This window comes from Orbicella franksi, chromosome 4, assembly GCF_964199315.1.
Source record: "Orbicella franksi chromosome 4, jaOrbFran1.1, whole genome shotgun sequence".
NCBI lineage: Eukaryota > Metazoa > Cnidaria > Anthozoa > Scleractinia > Merulinidae > Orbicella > Orbicella franksi.
In genome coordinates, this window is record NC_138148.1 from 18,961,995 (window position 1) to 18,981,598 (window position 19,604).

The 19,604-nt window shown below is 39.4% G+C and overlaps 1 protein-coding gene across 2 annotated transcripts in view; it reads left to right on the plus strand.

The window, feature by feature from the left end:
- The first annotated feature begins 2,155 nt into the window (after positions 1-2,155).
- LOC145484696 (uncharacterized) overlaps positions 2,156-19,604 on the plus strand; it is a 46,632-nt gene continuing 29,183 nt past the window's right edge. For both annotated transcript variants that reach the window (XM_081463304.1, XM_081463303.1), the window contains exons 1-17: positions 2,156-2,230; positions 4,015-4,293; positions 4,567-4,875; positions 5,681-5,837; positions 7,126-7,331; positions 7,775-8,098; positions 8,659-8,946; positions 9,684-9,864; positions 10,520-10,707; positions 11,303-11,608; positions 12,483-12,782; positions 13,894-14,047; positions 14,603-14,793; positions 15,203-15,532; positions 16,820-17,110; positions 17,729-17,930; positions 18,442-18,665. In XM_081463304.1, coding sequence (XP_081319430.1) covers positions 2,209-2,230; positions 4,015-4,293; positions 4,567-4,875; positions 5,681-5,837; positions 7,126-7,331; positions 7,775-8,098; positions 8,659-8,946; positions 9,684-9,864; positions 10,520-10,707; positions 11,303-11,608; positions 12,483-12,782; positions 13,894-14,047; positions 14,603-14,793; positions 15,203-15,532; positions 16,820-17,110; positions 17,729-17,930; positions 18,442-18,665 — 3,952 coding nt within the window. In that variant the 5' untranslated portion in view covers positions 2,156-2,208. The remainder of the gene's footprint in view (positions 2,231-4,014; positions 4,294-4,566; positions 4,876-5,680; positions 5,838-7,125; positions 7,332-7,774; positions 8,099-8,658; positions 8,947-9,683; positions 9,865-10,519; positions 10,708-11,302; positions 11,609-12,482; positions 12,783-13,893; positions 14,048-14,602; positions 14,794-15,202; positions 15,533-16,819; positions 17,111-17,728; positions 17,931-18,441; positions 18,666-19,604) is intronic.

A 19,604-nucleotide genomic window follows, 5' to 3' on the forward strand; every position in this document is an offset into this window, starting at 1 on the left:
GTGGTCGTAGAACTGCAAGATGTTCTAGCCCAGCTGCTCCAGCTACTAGTGGTCGTGGGCTGGCTAGACGCGGTAACCATGCTGCTCCTGCAGCATTTAAAAGCTATGAAGACCCAGATAATGGAAATCTCCTCCCTCCATTTAAACCCACCCGCTCACCTGGAATACACTTTGGCCATCCACTCCTCAGGCATACAATGACTAGAGCTGTTGATTTTTTTTCGCCTTTTTTTCACTGTGGAAATGATAAATAATATATGTAGCCACACAAACAGTTATGCCAATGAAAACATTATTGCAGGAACTCATAGGTCTTATACTGAGTCAGATGGAAGCTGGAAGGATACAACACCTGATGAGATCAACAGATTAATTGCATTATTGATTTATTTTGGTCTTGTCAAGGTAGGTGTTAACACTGACAGGTATTGGAGCACCAAGAGCCTCTACTATGGTCTTTGGGCACGGTCCATAATGTCCAGAATTCGATTTCGAGCTCTCATGGCCTTACTACACGTGGTAGATCCAGCAACGGAGACTCCAGGGGATAAGTTGCATAGTGTTGAGTCATTTATTGATTATTTTAAATCTAGATGCCTTGATTTGTATCAGCCCAGACAACAACTTGCTATTGATGAGCGTATGGTCAAATCTAGACATAGGTCTGGCATACGTCAATACATCAAAGATAAGCCCACCAAATGGGGCATCAAGCTTTGGGTGTTGGCGGATAGCTCTAATGGTTATACCATCGACTTCAATATTTACATAGGGAGAGCTGCGGGGAGAGTTGTTAGTGAACATGGGCTTGGCTATGACGTTGTTGTGCGACTAATGCAACCTTTTTTCAATCAGGGATATCACTTGTATATTGATAATTTTTATACTTCAGGTACACTTGTGAAATATTTATTTGAAAAAGGAGTCCCTACAACAGGTACCATAAGAGAGAACAGCAGAGGCTTTCCAGCAAATTTGAAGAATGCAAGTGAATGGTCCAAGGCGTCAAATGTGAAAAGGGGAAGTATGCGTTGGGAAAGGGACCCACCCATCCTAGCATTACAGTGGTTAGACAACAAAGTAGTTTCTATGTTAACTTCTATCAACAATGCTAATGACTCCCTTCAGGTGAGTCGTAAAACTAGGACAGATGGAGTGTGGAGTACCAAAGTGGTGCAGCAACCCCAAGCCATTGCTTCATATAATAAGTATATGAATGGAGTGGATAGGTCAGATCAAATTTTAGCCACCAACAACGTGTCACGTAAATGCATCAAATGGTGGAAGACTTTGTTTTTCCACCTTATTGATATTGCCGTTGTTAATAGTTTTATACTTTTCAGGGAACACCAGGCTCAGTTTCCAGATGTTGAGGAACTTCAAAGGACAGCAGATTATTCACTAGCCCATTTCAGAGAAGAGATTGTCAGGCAAATTTGTGGTTTTCCTGAATACATTGACCAGCCCCCTGTGCGTTCTACCCCCATGCCAGTTGACCCAAATCAGTTTGAATCTGTGCACATGCCAGTTTTTACTGATGGGAAGAAAAACTGTGTGGTCTGTTACAAGCAGAATAAAATCCAGCGACAGGTGTATTCAACTTGCAGTGCACCCATGTGTAAGGGGAAGCATATGCATGTCACCAAGGAGAAGAACTGTTTCCAGGTGTTCCACAGCAGGGAGTATCACAAGTGTTGATGTTGTCAATTTTTTTTCATTGTCTACAAAAAAAAAAAAACACAAACAAAAAATAATAGTAGCAAAAATATAAGGGCAAAAAAAACAAAAAAACAAACAAACACCAAAAAAAAAAAAAAAAAAAACACCAAAAAAACACCATTATCACTCTGAGAATTGAAAAATCAGTTTGGATGTCTTATCAAGAATGACTCTTTCCAGCCCTACATTAGAGTGATATTGACATTTATCTTTTCATTAAATACTGAGAAATGTTTGCTTTCAGCTAAAAACACATTCTTTATATCAATTTTTAAAGTCAGAAAAAAAAAAATGCCATGAAAACTGTTTCAAAAGGGTCTAACACGTTTTGTGACATCATTCCAGGAAACCAGTTGCACACATATCACTTGCCTTGAGTTTGCATGTGTGTGATTTTATTCTGAGCTCACAACTGCATGTCAGAGCCAATCAAGTTCTTGGTGGTGCAAATTAGGCACCTCAGTTAACAAGATTTCATGGCCTGGTTTGATGGATTGGCGATTCAAAAAATGTTAGTTCAAAGTGATTTTCCTTGATTTTAACAGTGGAACCTCACCTTACAGCCACCCTGTTAATAAGTTGGCCATCTCGTTATTACGGCCACTATATTCTGACCCAAACAAAAGCTCAGTGAAGTTATTTTTTTATTTAAAGAGCCACTTTAATACGCCCACCCTGTTAATGCAGCCAGATTTTTGTGGCCTGTTCATGATCAGATTAACAGGGTTCCACTGTATTTCAATTAACTTGTTATTATCATAATTGCGAATTCTTCTGTAAACCACTTTGGTATATATTATGATCATTATCACTGTCATTGTCATTGTCTTTGTCATTGTCACTGTCACTGTCACTGTCACTGTCACTGTCACTGTCACTGTCACTGTCTTTGTCACTGTTACTGTCATTGTCATTGTCTTTGTCATTGTCATTGTCATTGTCACTGTTTCACTGTCACTGTTACACTGTCATTGTTACACTGTCATTGTCACTCTCATTGTTATAAATGTTATAATTATTAAATTTTATTGTTAATAACAGTACATGTAAATGTGTTACTAAAGATTTGTTTGGCACAAATTCAACATAAGTTTTCAAATACGCCTCACAAAATGATAGAAAATAACAAAATAGAAATAAATGCTGTAATTAGATAAGTAAATTGTTATCATTATCGTTATTAATATATGGACTTCATATCTTGCCATTCCCAGAATTTTCGTAGATTTCAAGGTAATGGCAATTTCAAAAGACAATTCTGGGCCGATCCGAAGCACTGATTGCTGGCTGATTTAGACTAATTGTTATCAGTATCAATTTCTTTTTGATTATCGTACACTGTGAAGTGATGATCAATCAGTGTCCAAAATACTGCTAACACAAAAACTGACTTCCATTCAGGAGTATCCGGAATCACCTTGTGATTACATTGAATCACACTTCTATGGAAGCTGTGACCTAATATAGACCAAATGTGGTCAGTTTTGACTGTTTTAGTGACTGGACAGGAATGAGTTTTAATTAAGGCGGCCGAACACAGTTTGCAGGCGCTCCTTGTAATTTTATTCAGTACCCCCACAAGGATTGAAAAACAAATATGGTGCTCAGAGAGTAACCATTTCTCTATGTCCTCGTTATCTTTGCTATTTCTCTTCACATAGGACACAGTGTGTGGCAGGTTTTAGTCTTAAGTTAGTGTGCATGTTAACAAATTGCAGATGCAAAGAACTCACCAGATTTTCAGGCTATTCGTTGTTACTGAACTAGCCATTTAAATGTAGCACATGCATAGGTAGTTAAAAAGAAAAATGGGCCAGAATGTCGTAATGGTATCTAGGAAATACACCTATTGCAGAATTGCACGAAATTTGGCAAGAAAATATTTCAGAAAATAATTGAATAATAATTCAACTCAGGGAATTCTAGTACATGTAAATAATCCAGTTATTCTTCAACTAAGGATAAAAATCTCTCTGTTAAACTATTATTGTTAACGTGCGTTCATCACTAGTATGCAGGTGATGAAGATCGAATGTCTAATGAATTGATTTTCTGCAAATAAACAAAACCCAATTTTAAAGACCTGTTATCCATTTATGTTGCCATGTCAATGACATATACGTCTACAAAAATATCAAAATAGCAAAGTCTGAGCTTTTAAATTGCATTTTTGAGGACCAAAGGATCAAGGGTTAACAAAAAACCAAAAAAAAACCAAACAAAATATGGCAAATCAAACAGATATCAGAAACTGTGTTTGGCCTCCTTAAGGTGGCTAATACTTTGTTATTCCAGTAACCCAGCTGCCTCAATGGAGTTGCTCAGTAACTGTGGATTCATTGTCAGTGGACTATAATTGGTCAGAGTTTCCCCTTGGTGAGCCAGTTAACCACTTTGCGGTAAGATTCACGCAAGACAATGTATCTGTGATGCTGCCAGTAGAAGAGCACGACAGATCATACCACATTGACAAGGGGCTCTTGCCATACCGTGATTATGTCATGGATGTCATTGCATTTACAGAGGACAAAATCTACTCCAGTGAAAGTACTTCTGTCAAGACACCTGAAGGAGGTAAGCTTAAAGGAGTATTCCTCGACCCTAACCCACGAACCTAGTCAAAAATCTTGAGATACTCAAATTTTCAAATCAGTAAATCATTGTCTTCACTTCCCAATTCCCTGATTTTAAGGTTTAGACAATGGAATCCTACTTTTCTATACCTTTTGCCCTCTTGAGTGTTCTAATGACTTTGAAGTGTATAAATATATTTTGGAGCTCTTTTTCTTTACTGCAAAGAAAAGCTACCAACCAGCTGAATTTTTAATTAATTGCAACTTTATCCAGCTCCAGGAAAGGCACCTCCTAATGTACATATGCAAAGCTTGAAGGACAACAGCATCTTGGTCATGTGGGATCCACTTCCCGAAAAATATGTAAACGGCAAGCTACAGGGTTACCTGATCTTCACGAGACTGTACAAACATGAGTATGAGTGGCATGATGACGGGGAATTAGGACAAATCCTTAACGTCAGTCTGTCAGAGACCCATGTTGTCCTTAGTGGCTTAGATGGAGGTCGGAGGTACCAGATTTCGGTTGCAGCTTTCACTGTAGATGTTGGGCCTTGGTCAGAATGGGAAACAGTCATGGTTGGTAAGTGTGCATTAATATTATTCAATTAATCACAGAAACACATCTATCAAGGAAAGTACAAGAGGTAGTTATATTATGTACGACAAACATCTTACATTTAAATTTGTGTTCTTTTTTTTTGGTTTTTGGTATATTTTTCTTCGTACATGTAGATCAGTGATGAACATATTCCCTGTATTGTTGACTTCCTTCGCCTTCATCTCTGCCTTTTTATTCTCATTCTCCTTCCCCTGTTCCTGCTCCTGTTCCTGCTCCTGCTCCTGCTCATGTTCCTGCTCATGTTCCTGCTGCTGTTTCTGCTTCTGCTATCACTCCCACTCCTGCTGCCATTCCTGCTCCTTCTCACTCTTGCCCTTGCATCTTCTGCTGCTCCTTTTTCACATTTTACTTTTCCAGCTCCTGTTCCTGCCCCGGTTCTTACTCCCGCGCCCGTCCTTTGCCTGCTCCTTCTTGTCTTTTTCCCCTTCCTTTTCCTCCTCTTCTTCCTCCTCCTCCTCCTCTCAAGTGGTAATTTTAACAAAATAATCATGTGACATGTCACATGATTAAAACAATACGTTAAGGCAAGGCAGGTCACTGAGTTTTATAATCAGGGAAAATTTCAGCTTGGTGAAACAAATATAACAAGATCTAGCTGCCCAACCATAATTATACTACACATGTAGATTCCTGACCCAGGCCTTAAACTGCTTCAGTCCCTCTACATTGTTCCTGCTGTTCCTTTTTTCTTAGTCAAACCCCTTCTCTCTATCCTAAGGAAACTAACAAGAGCGTCAAATAATTTCAACCCACTTCATTTTGCCAGGTTGTGGTGGCAGTTTTTATGGATTTTTCGGAGCATTCAACCTTACTCAGTGGGACTGGGAAGCCCGGCTAGACTGCTCCTGGACAATAAGCAATGCTGGCCTTAGCAATGCAGTTCTTCTTATCTCTGCACACGAAGTGGAACTACGATCTTGCGAGTAATTTATTATTAATTTTTCTCTTTGCATTTGTTAGCTGTGGCAAATATCTATAATGTATTTAAGAAATAGAAAACATGTACCGTGTTTCTATCGAGTTATAGAAACACGAGTGGAAGTTTCAGAGAACAAGAAATACTGTGGGAACACGAACCGCAGGCGAGTGTTTCCACAGCTTTTTCGAGTTCTCCCAAACTTTCATGAGTGTTTCTATAACTCAACAGAAACACGGAGAACATATTTTCTATTTCTTTTTAGAAAACACCGCGACGAAAAAAAAGGAAAACAGCTTGTTGACTTTGATTTTCAAAGTGTAAATTCTCTTTGCTTGTGCCATCATTATGTCAACAGCTCGTGCTAGTTCTGTGTTTCCATCGAGTTTTAGAAACACGATTTTCAACCAATCAGTGCATGTATTTTCTTAGGAGTGTTTTCTAATTGTCATTACGATGGTGCACCATGTACGTTGTTTTATGGTGAGATGCAACACTGAACCCCTAGCCACTTCGTATCTGCCTTCTTGAATTCACAAGTGCTCCTCTCAAATTCCAAAAATGGCATTAGTCAATTCCAAAAATTTATATTCACAAACAATAATTGGGATGATACAACAGAATATTATTTCATGTGGAACTGATAAAAATCCCTTAAAATACAGGTCCTATTGCAAAATCAAGAGCCATGATCAGTTGTGGTATGAAAGACTTCATGACTGGGGTGGGAGCTCTCACCTGAACCCTTTAAGTACAGCAAATGTATGAGAGTTAAGAACTTCCTGCCTTTGGCATTACATCTCACCGCCATAAGATTTGGAGAATGGCCGTTAATTGTTAATCTGTGAAGTGAGGAGAATAAAGCATTTCCGAGTTGCCTTTTGCCTCTGTGTCAAAACGAGTCTATGAAACCATTCATGTGAAAATGAGTTCCGTCTATAGGTTCATTTTCATAAGAAAGGCTTTGCATGGAGACTCGTTTTGTAACATAGGTACAAAAAAAACCCGGAAATGGCTTATTATTTGAATCAAAATCAGACCTCCATGAAAACATCAGTGCCTCTGAACCCCAACTGGGAGCCTTCAGTAACTGGGAATTGGATAAAAAATACCCATTGAAAAGAAAATTGGTTTCACAATTCAATAGTGTTTAAATGTGAAAACCAAACCAAAAACATACAAATAATGATTCACTATTGCAGCTCCAGTTTGCGGGATAACCTACGTCCAGCATAAAAAATGATAATTTGCTTTCTGTCCTTGTCGTTGTTGTTAACGTACATCTATTTGTACAGGGGCTGGGTGAGAGTTTTTACCAGTGAAGGCAAAGAGGTCTTACATTATGGAGGCTGTGATCCTCATGAGCACGTGTACGGTGAGGTGGTAGAGGTGTCTTTTGAAGGATCAAGCCATTTGACTATTGTACTTCATACGGAACATGAAGGGAGCCATGTGAGATCAGAATTTTGTGTCTTGGAAGAAGGGAAAAGTCTTAGTTCAGGTTTGTGTGATTGCTACAGAATCTTTACTAAACACCCTTCCTGTCGACTTGTGAATACCAATTCTGCCAAAACCCTTCCCACCAAAACCTTCCGTTCTACAACCTCCTAGTTGATAATCGGTTAAAGAAAAAACGCGATTTTTGTAGAATTATTGATCTTAAATGCAACAGTTTGAATCAATAAGACACATTATGTACATGAAGATTTACAAATCGTATTTTGTTAAGGTAAGAAGAGGTCTTCTTATGTCAGATCATGGCACTCTGTCTTAGCTTCTCTTACTCTTAGGAATATAATGGCCAACAACCCATGATGGAATTTTAAGTAAGAAAAAGTAATACATTTTACTTGCTCGGAGATCTGCAATTCGTACGTTGTTACAAATTGAACTGTAAAGTAAGTGGAAGTGTGCTGATGTCAGGTCCGATGTTATTTTCTTTAGCTCAACCTTCTGCTACTCTTTGGAATGTGATGGCGAACAGCACAGACGATGGTGACATTCTTGTAGACTTGACGAGTGATCCCGATGGTCAAGATGCCTCTTTCTATATGATAGCTCTGAATAAAACGGGAGGAAGCCAATATGAGTATGGAGATGACGACGACAAGCCACCAAGATATCTACACATGGCTAATTCGTCCGAGGGTGTGGCTGAGGTGCCAGGCCTCCCTGTTTATAGCGAGTTCGACGCTGTTGTATACCGCGTAGTCAATAGTCATGATATTTACAGCAGTGAACTATTCTCTGTTCAGACCGCCGAGGGCGGTGAGTATGTTTTCTCGTAATAAGTTGCATCTTGATTTTTTCCCCGATAATTTACTGAATAAGGCCTGGATTTTTAAGGCTTCAAAAGACCTTTTTAATGGTTTTAATTAGTTACAGTGCGTTTACTGAAACCGAAGTAACCCAGACAATGAAAACCAATTAGATGGCAGAACTGAAGATTACAACATTTTCAAATCCAGCCAATCAAATGTCCGGTACAAAACAGTGGCCACCATAACTTGTACTTATTATAAGTGTGACAAGTGGCCTAGTTCACGTGACTTTTAAATATGAAATTTAGATATAGTGAAGATCTTTCTAATATCTATGTAACATTAATGTAAAATGTAGGATTATTCCACACAAAATTTTTTACTGAAGTTTTATACATGTAACCCTTTCCCATTTCGGTCTTAGGACTAGCCTTATTTAGTCAGTTCTGTGTCAAGTGGATGCTGCACATATTGAACATATTTCACGTTGTTATTAAAGAATTCACCCATATGAGAAATTGTTTTCTTAGAATCACGGAACCAAACATCAAACATTATATTTTTCAGTTCCCAGTGAAGGCCCCGGACATGTTGAATACAAGATCGTTTCACCAGACAGTGTGTATATTGAGTGGTCGGAAATATCCCAGGAACACCACAATGGTATACTTCTCGGCTTTTATATTACCTACCGTGCCCAGTGCTCTGACGGTGAAGGATCGTCCACACATGCTGGTTTATTCGATAGGAGTTACACCATCACCGGCCTTCAGCCCGGAACCAGGTATGACATTTGGATTGCCGGATTTACATCAAGAGGAGTTGGAGAAGATAGGCACATGGACGTTGCCATGCGTAAGTGTTGAATGAATTACATGACTGTATCTATATCGGTTTAGTTTTATATAAGGAGGTGTGGTAATTCAGTAGTTGATGCATAACATGTAGCTTCATGGTTTACGTTACAGAATGGCCATCGCACAATTAGTATGTGTAATCATGGATAGTAAAGAGACTGTCTTCTACTATCCATGGTGTAATCAAATGGCGACGAGCGAAATTAGGGAATAATTTCACGCGCGCTTTGTCCAAATTCTAATTTATTAGAATTTGAACAAAACGCATGTGAAATTATTCCGTACTTTCACAAGTATACCACTTGGTTGTCTTGTAATATCATGGGAATCAAATTACACTCAAAATCGTAAGGTTTTGACAGGTCTATTGCATCTAGAAATAGTGATTTTGTAATTTGACATGTGAAAATTAACGATAAAATTTCGCGTCAAAATTAAGGGGTAACTTGTCACCCGTGATATTATTAGGGAAAGCCAACAAAATTTGGCTCCAGGTAGCTTCTTGCTCTAAGCGACGAAGCAGCACCGACCGTTTAGTAATCTGGTTTCCGATTCCTAGAATTGGAACGAACTTTCCTTGTTTCGTCGTTTTGTGTGCAACAATATACGTGCGCGATTAAAGTTCCTGGGCGATCCAGGTGAAGAGATGTTACATGTATTAGAAGAAACCTAAGGCCAAAACACTGAGCAGAAACTTGACGTTGTACTTAACTTTTTTCTGTTCCTTTTTACAAGCTTGTGGAGGACCTCGCACGTTGACGGAAGTAAACGGAACAATATACGCGCCTAATTACCCTTGCCGTTACAGAGGACCTCAATACTGTCGCTGGTCTATTGAGCCGAGTGGCCCCACCACAGCAATAATGATGTCATTTGAAAATTTTCGTTTGGATCGTGATCATGATAGTTATTGCAGGTGAATGCTTGTGTTGGGAAACAATGTAATAAGCTGATTACTGAACTATAAAAGTGGGTTTGGCAGGAAGGGAATTATGATTTCAGTGCTGGTAATATACAGTACCGGGGCTCAGGGATACATGTAAGCGAACATTGCACGCGCGTTTTTAATGCACCCATAACGCGAAGAAAATGGCCTGCGCATTTTCGCTAACGTGTTAGGTACACGAGTTTCTCAGAGAAGTAGTGTATCAAGTCATTATCAAAGCTCGCTGACTTCTCAATACAGTGACTCAGAAGGAGCGGTCAAAGTTAAAACAGTCATCCTCCCATAGAAAGAGCTGAGAATTTGCCAGGCGCGCGCGCAGCTTAGACTACCATATGGATACAGTAGGAAAACCATCTCGCCAGTATTTTAGCTAACAGCATCTTTATCAAGTCGGATGTATGATTAACTCTCTTTGGCGTTGACTGATCTCCAGCGTTCACAGGGAAACAAAAGCATATCTCTGTAACTATATCGAGAAAAAAAAAAATTCTCGACATAGATAATGTCTGCGGACAAATATCCAAGCACATTTTCTCGTCAAATGGGGACTGTTGTGTATATGTTTCCCTTTTCATGTGTCTTTGTAGCGCCTACTAATTTGATCATAATTTTCATTCTTTTCCAGCACGAATGACTGGCTTGGCATTGCAACAGGGAAGTACAATAATGACACTCTGCTTTGCGGCCACGACATGGACCGATTCACACTACTTATATCAGGTAGCCATGTTGAGCTAGCGTTTTTCGCAAGGGAGCATAGAGAAGGAGACGCCTTTGTCGCATCTTATTATGGTCTGGAAGCCGGTGTACACGGTGTGTACCTTTTGTTTCTGTGATGTGAAACGTTTTATAGTAGTTATTTCATTTAAGGTCAATTGATGTATCACGTGATTTAATACAACATTGTTTACCATTGAGTTATTACACACGACGTTTTATTTCATGCCTGTATCTCTTTATCAATGTGAACAGATATTTGATATTTACACAACACCAAACGCCAAAAAATGCGTCCAATAATGATGTTCTTAGAGTAAAAGACGTGAGAGGCGAAATTAACCCCCACTCAGTTCCAGAAACAAACCAACACATAAAACAACAACAGAAACAAAAACAGCAATCGTACAGAGCAAAGTAAGGAAAGCCATGTTGCTCGTGCATTTTAACCCTTTAAAGGTACAATGATAACTCTTGATACTTTTTCTTGGAGAACTGCCTCCAGAACTATTAAGAGGAAAAAAATAAAGAAACAAAAAAAGAAAACAAAAAAAAAAAAAAAACGCGCAACAGCGCAAATAAGCATACGAAAAAACCACGACGAAAACACAGAAACTGTTTATTGTTGCTTTCTCCGTTTATTTGGTCTTTGATGGTGTTCGTCTTCTCACCTTTTCATTCTTTATTGCAGAAATTGAAGTGCCATCGTGGACTTTGTCAGTCAGCAACATAGAATCGACAAAGGCTGAGGCATCATGGGAAGAGTTTCCACAAAACGCTATGCCTGCACACATTGAACAAATGTTTCTGAAGATCTCAGAGGCAAATAAAAACATCTCCCTGTTACTGCCAGTTTCCGAATGGGACAGATCTCGGCATATAGACAACCTTTACCCGGATCGAAAATACCTGTTACAAGTTGTGGCATTCACAGGGCCAGGCATTGAACATGACATATATTCGAGCGATAGTGTCTCCATGAAGACGAATGAAGGAGGTATGTTGTTACTGAAGATGGATTCATACTTCATATTTATGAGGTCGTATTTACGTCAATTGTAATCTAAAACAATGATCTAATAACTTTGAAAATGTTCATAAGAGTGAACCAAAACTATAAAAATAATGTTATCACAAGTGACGTATTCGCGATGTTTTCAATTCCCATTTCAATCGTAGAGAAGACTTCTTCAAATTCTACCCTTGCGCATTAAAAAAAAAGCTAAAAGCTAATTACAAATTGCTATTCTTGGAACGATTCGCTTAATATGGGGGAGCAGGGATGGCGCAAAGACCCGCATCAGCTAAGGCTGATGGGGCTTTCTCTCTAAATTTTGAAATTTTATTTATTTTTTTAAATTTAATATCTTCTTAGTATCTCCTTGGTGCTTTTGCCGATTTTAATCACAAATGCAGCAAATTCATCACTTATGATAGTTCGTGCATAGTTCTCAGTGAAACTTGTATAGCTTTTTAGAAGTGAGAAAAAACGCTTGGCTGTATCTCTATCGATGCTCTTGAAAACAGTGAGATGGAAATAGGCATCTATCGGCAAGGGTATGCATGAGTTTGATGTTATCCGGATGATAGTAACTGTTCCGTTATTGAAGTCTCCCTGGAAATAAGAAAAATGGTTGACTGAACCATCGACCTCGCGTGTTTTAAAAAAAATGTTTACAGTGGAATCCCTGTTTTTTGAACCTCCAAGGGAAAAGAAAATTGGTTCGCAAAATCGGAGAGTTCGAGAAATCGGGGGTAAAATAACAGTGTTCTACTGAGGAGGGAAAACGACTTTTGGTTCGAGTTATCGGGAGGTTTGAAAAATTGAGGGTTCGAGAAATCGGGATTCCACTCTTCTCTTACATTTTCAGCTCCCAGTATGGCACCGCCGAACGTACGCGTCGACAACTATCATCAAAACAGTATTATAGTGCGATTTGAGGCACTTCCTGAGAGTCAACATGGCGGTGATCTGCAAGGATATAACGTGTATTACAAACGTGAGGAGGACCGGCATGATCACAACTACCAGGGAGAGAAAGTCACCATCGGTCCGTCAGAAACACAGGCTGTTATACACGGATTAGAAATAATGGAAGAGTACTATGTTTGGGTTTCTGCATTTAACAGCGAGGAGGGACCACTCTCTTACCCACAATCAATTGTAGTTGGTAAGGGCGTGGCTTTTGAGTGTCCTCTTAAAAGTAAACTACTTTAATACGAAGCATATTAAGGAATATATCAGCTCTAAATGCAACCTTACATGTATTTCCCCAAAATTTAGCATTTCGAAATAACAGAGCCTTCTTCTCTCTAGGTTTAAAATTTCATTTCGAAAATAGTGGATTAAAGGAGAAATAGAACATCAAAACTTTGTTCCGTGGAATTTCGGCCTTGCTTTTCTCAAAAATAACTTAGTCGCTGATCATTTTATTTCTCCTGTTTACACTTCTGTTTAGAATCGACAACACGCTTAGCATTCTCGAAGACATGGCACTCGTAACTGTTACTAATTTGATAACAATTTAGCTGGAATTGGGTTCCCCTTATTAGTTTGCTGCAGTGACCATGTTGCTGTAGTTTCTTTACCTCTGCATAAAATCTTCTTGTCGTACTTGGAATTTATGACGCTATACAACACACCCGGCCAAAAATACCTAAACCAGCTTCTTGGGTACAATGCAAAGTGGATAACAAGCAATCAAAAACACCTTGTGTTCTTCAAATAAGTTTGTCCACATAGATCAAAATCATTGGACACCATTTGCAGAAAACCGTTCAAAGGAAAATAAACGTTACTATACCTTGTTTACGGCCCGGCCAAAGAGCATATGACAACACTGTGGGGTTTTCGTTGGACCGTTAAGTCCATTTTGAATTTTGGGGCGTTTCCAGTGGTAAATTGAACAGCATTTTCCTAAATTTCCCGAAAGGAGGTTGGCCTCACGACGTATGCCCAGAGTGTTGAAAACATTTCACATGGGGAATATCAGTTGAATAGTTTGCATTTCGGAAACTGGGGTTCTTAAAGTATAGTTCTTATACCAAATAATAGTGTCTTTATTGACCACGCTTTGAACCGTCTACTTTTTGATGTATATCGGTCCACAAAAAACGCAACGAAGGAACGGGGCCAACATCTCGGCATGTTCACCTCTGGCTCGGTCAATAACCCATATGCAAAGCTTCATTCAGGGACAAATCTGCCAACATTAAAACTAACATGTGCAAGGTTGATATATATCAATTGTATAACGGAGAAACTGTTCATGTTCAACATAGGTTGTGGTGGCATGTTCAATCAAACAGCTGCACTGATAACAATTTCCAAATCAGACTGGGATACGAGGCATTGCGTCTGGAAAATACACGATAATGGCTTGGAAAATGCTGTCTTGTTGATGTCAGTACACGTCCTGCATTATGAATCTTGCGGGTAATGTAAATTCATTTTAATATTACCACTGCTTGTTCTTGTTGTTATAAACACTTGAAAAACTTACTGAATTCTGATTGACTAAAAATGGAGAACAGGGGGTGTAGAAAACTGTAACACGAGTACAAACTTTTTATACTATTACAACAAAAATTTTCCAAGTTAATACGAAGACGCTCGAAGATAGCCGAAGATAACTGGATTTCAAAACACTTCCAGAGATCACCCACCACATCGAAAACGTCCGAATATCACGTCTGAACCTTCCAGGTCGCACAATCTGTTAGGCTTTGAAGAATTTACTTGTGCTTAATCACACCAATGAAGTGGAAATCACGAATGTGATTACCTATACAAATTAAGTAATAAATTAATCAATAAACTTTAGGTTTGCATGCCTCACTTGAAAAACTTAGTGAATTCTGATTAACTAAAAGTGGAGAACAGGAGGTGTAGAATAATGTAACACGAGGGCTCCGTTCGGCCCTAAATCAAGAGTAGAATTGTTACCAAATAACATTTCGTCTCACAGACTTTTCAATATTTTATTTACAGCTACGAATACGCAAAAGTTTACTCAGAAGAAAATGACTTCTTAAGTTATCAAGACTGCTCAGAAGTTAGAGGTGAAGTATTCGAATTGCCTTTTGGAAATTCAAGGGTTATTATCTCCGAGATTCTCATACAGAATAGCAACAGCTACATGGAAACTGAATTGATTGTTTTGAACGGAGGACTTCATTCAGGTAGGAAAAATTCAGCTACGTTGTAAACGGTAAAAACAATGTGTGTGGTGTATGTGGTGTTCTATAAACGTCCTGTGTGTAATTTTCAATGTCTTCCTAAACCTCTTGAACATCATAGTTTCGTTTTTCGTGGAAACTGCCTTCATCTTTGCTGCTTCGAGAACTCGAAGGGAAGTCTTGGTCATGAAATTAGCTAGTCCCCACTGACACCAACATGCATAATAACTACTGTATTATAATAAAGTTGCCAAAGAACGTTGGCAACAGAAACACTTTCCACTTGTAAACGGCCTCCTCACATGCTGCTTAGCTGAAACAACATTGTTACAACATTTTTTTTTTTAATTTATTTTTTTTTATCAAATCGTCATACTTACAACTGATATGCATCTTTGAATTCATGTCTTAGCCCAATCTTCACCTGCTCTCTGGAACATATCTGTATACAGCACAGGAGACAGTGGCATCGCATTGGATTGGTATGGCTACCCCCCCGACCTGGACATCGCTTTCTTCATACTGTCTGTAAACCAAACAACGATTAGCCCATATCACGACGATCACGACGATGACGATCGACAGCTACTGCGCATTCTTAGAACTTTTAACTCATCAGAGTCGACTTTTATCATGAAGGAACTCCCAGCGGCGACGGAGTTTGCAGCAGTAGTTTACATCGTAGACAAGAATAATGAAATCATCAAAAGCGAGCGAAGAACTTTTGGTACAGAAGAGGGAGGTACGCGATTTCTGTTTCACGTTTTGACAATACCGACAATGCAGCAAAAGATTTCAAAGCAAGAAAAGAAAAAAAAAAAAAAAAAAGCAAAATTAAACGTTATATTAGAAGAACCCGAAAATTGTACCCAGGAGTATCGGTAGTTCGTATAGTGTGGTCATCTGGGCGAGAGTAGTTCTAAAAAGAACTGTTGTTGGTGATTAGCGTCTCAACAACCTGAGTGGAAGTCATCTTCAGAGTCAAGTGAACGGTGTTTGTCAGTCGAAGAAAGACTCGTGTAAAGTTTGTCAACAGTCATTTGTCAAGAGTGAGTCAGTTCTAGTACAAGTTTCGATGTGTTTGATGTCCGTAAGTTAATTTACCAGCTTTCCAGACCATTTCGTTTAAAATATTTTGTGCTTTATGTAAAGCATTGAGCAGAGAGTTCTTTGGTCTGTTAGGTCATGATGTTCATCAATGTGATATCAGGCGTCACCATTTCTCGTCGCTCGTTAGTGTCTAGTCAGTCTCGTGCTATGTTTTCTGACAGTCTTTCCCAATGGTTGTTGACAGACCTTACACGAGTCTTCCAGTCAATACGATCGCGGCTAAAATTCAACGTACCAGACTTATAACACCATCTACTGAACATTCTTCCCATAACTCTGAAGATAACTTCATTACACCAATGGAAATTGTTTATGTTGTGCCATTTACATTTAGAAAGTCTGTCAGTCTGTCAGTCTGCATCAATCGATTAAATTTGAGCATGATTTTGGAATGATGGCTTCTATCATTGTGAACTTAGATGACACTCTCACTGCCACTATTGTCACGGTTATAATTGAGAGCTTAAGCAATGACGATGGCGACCCCAGGGGCAACGCCTAGGAAAAAAGGCTTAACTGCAGAATACCCTGTCACTTGAGTTACTTCATTACTGCTCATTTCTCGTTCTTTAAAAGCATATGCGTAAGTAGAATCGAGAACAACAGCAGGGTATTCTAAATATGTAACGCCAGCGGTCAATTCCACGTGGAAATACAAAAAATTAGCCTTCCTCATTCGTGTTCTCCAAAATACGCAAAACTTAGTCATTACAAGTTGTTGTTCTGCAGAGGACGGCCAAGAAATGTACAAAGATATATAACGCACGTGCACAGCCATTGTTTGGCTCATTAAACATTTCGTTTGGTGGCGTTCTCGTTACCGTCGTGGTTTGCTAAAGGTCCCTAATGATAATTGCGATATCGTTTAGTTTTGGTCCTCTTTGCGCTAATTACGTATTACAATATATTTTGTCCTCAGTGCCAACCGAGGGTCCTCATGTACATGACTGGTCTACAAACACAGCTGAACGCAGCGCCTCGTTTCAAATCAGTCCCTTGGAAGAAAGATATCACGGAGGCCAATTACTTGGTTATATCATTAAATATGCCCCATTGGGTGGTCCAAATAATTCAGAAATATTGCTCGAGGTAGACGTAGATACGAGGAGAGTCAATCTGGTCAATCTAACCGAAGGACCGACATATATCCTTGCCATTGCTGGATTCACTAGCAAAGGAGAGGGCAAGCAGCGAATCTATGCAATAACTTGTAAGTTACTCCTACTAAAAATGCAGACACGATTCTATGAGTACAATACAAAAGTACAATTCAAAGTTATGTACTAGCTGACTTAATTTGAATGTAACATCAAATATTATCGAGGTTCATCTGCCAAAACCAGGTGTAAGTTAGCGTGTGTAGAAGCGTGGCAGGAGCGGGAGGATGGGCAAAGGGGGCACGTTAATGATACCCTTTACCCCCCATGGTGCAGTACTTTCCACTTTTTAACCTGATTGTGGCTGATCTCAGACACTTTTAAAGAAGAAGTACGCGTGATTGTCAGTAATCACGTAACACTTGTACGACCGGTTGGCTTGGTCAAATGAGCGGCCTCCAGTTATGCTATTTCTTCAAGCGCTGCTAGCCAGGACTCTTCTGAGGAAAGCATTAAGTTACACAAGTGTATTTACAATAAAAGCCTTTTTGGGGGAGTTCGTGAACAATATACGTCAACCGCTTGGCAAATTTATTAGTTCTGTAAACAATTAAAATGACCTGTTTTCCCGAAGGATTACATTAATCATGTTTGTGTATTTAACAACAGTAAAGCCTATTTCCTCGAGTCCCATTAGTTGCTGTTGTCATGTGGTGTTTTTCCTTTTGTAGTTTGTGGTCGCATAATTGAGGAACTTGACACAGAAATTCAAAGTCCTAATTATCCTAGTACTCCATACATTGCACCTGACCAACATGATGAAAACCCGCAATGCTACTGGAATATGAGACCTGCAGATCCCAACGTATCGGCCATATTGATCACATTCGACGACTTCCTAATTGGTCGTAGAGAAGACTGGGGTGGATGCAGGTACGTCTTGGCTTTCATGGGTAAACATAACTTTATCTCGGAGTTTTCAACAATTTTTTGTTATCAAGAGGTCTTGCAATTAATAGGCGCTTTCCATTCCACCAAAAATCCGAAAATTTCGAAACTCGGACAAATAGCAAGGAAATTTCCTGGGAAAGTTTTTAGAAAATCTGGAAACTGTTGAATTTCCGAAAAGGGAACCATTCAACCGAAAATTTCGGAAATTCCGGGACGAAAGTCAAATGGAACGGAAGTTCCCGGTAGGTACTTTCCGAAAATTTCGGTATAACTCGTAATGTTGCACTCCCTTTCTTGAAATTCCAGAAAATCTTGTTCCATTCTTCTCTGGAAATTTCCGGAAATTCTAACTGGAACGTTTCATCGAATGGAAAGAACCCAATGTTAATGTCAAGATATTTCTTTCGCTGGGCGATTAGTAAAGTTATTGTAACAGTTAAGTCAAATCGAAAACTCCAAATTATTGTCCAATTCGTCTTCTCGATGTTTACAGTGGTGGAGTGAAGTTTTACTTTCCGGGCCAATCGGAGCATGATGATAGTACTGGACTCGTACTTTGCGGAAGGATAGAGAACCTAACTCTTCTTATATCGGATAATGTGTTGAATCTGAAAGCGTGGGGATTTGGCTACCATCGATACGACGATGATTATCGAGACGGAACTAGATTTCTGTTCGATTACAGAGCAGTACCTGGCGAACTCACCACGGTGATAGGTAAGAATGCTGTATCTAAATACATGTAAGTCAGTCTCTGTTCCGTGTTACAGTGAATTAATTGATTATTGTGATGGTGGTGGAGGGAAAGCTGAGGTAACTTAATGGCAGGTGAAGTCTGCAAACGAGCCAAGTGGCCCAGCAGGCCCAGCAGGCCAACGCTTATCTCCGGTTTCTATGTAGCACGAAGTGACTAGGGGTATGTCTTATTTCTACCTCCCCCTATTGATAGAATACTAGTTTATCGCTGGGTTACCCCCAACATTGAAATCGCCGGGTCCCGTCTATTTATACACCTCTTAGAGTAGGGTGTCTTGCCCAATGTCCCCGGCTAGCGTTGGACCTTGGACCATGCACTGACATGCAATAACCATGAGGCCACTTTGGCGAGGTAAAGCTGAGGGTCAAGAAAGGCGCCGACTTCAAATTGACATTGTATTTGAAGCATTCACGAAATAACGACCAACCTTTGTGAGCTTTCATTTATGTTAAGTGAACATTTTGGGTATTGTACGTGACCAGATGTTTCTTTGAGAGCCACGCGCATGTTTAGTTCGGTGATACACAGATTGCAATGTAGATAGGGAGTTAGGATCGTCCAAAGAGCAAAGCTAATCTAGTCGATGTTTCTTATATGATACAGGTACACACGGGGTAAAAAAAGATCACTTTATTTAAATGTCGAAGTGTTTAGCACTGCTGTACTAATTGTGGACACTTTAACAGGCAAGCAAATAGTGTAAATTAAACAGAAACTTGTTAAAAATCCCAACTGACAGGAGACTGACCAGTTGGCTATTTAGGCTATTTACAAAGCGCGAAAGAGTTGAATCTGGGACCGCCAAACATAAATCCATCTAATGGCAGGGAGGAGGACCTCCGGTTCTTAAAAGGTTTGGCGACAATAAAGTAGCCATAATCTTGCTTATTTATTAATTT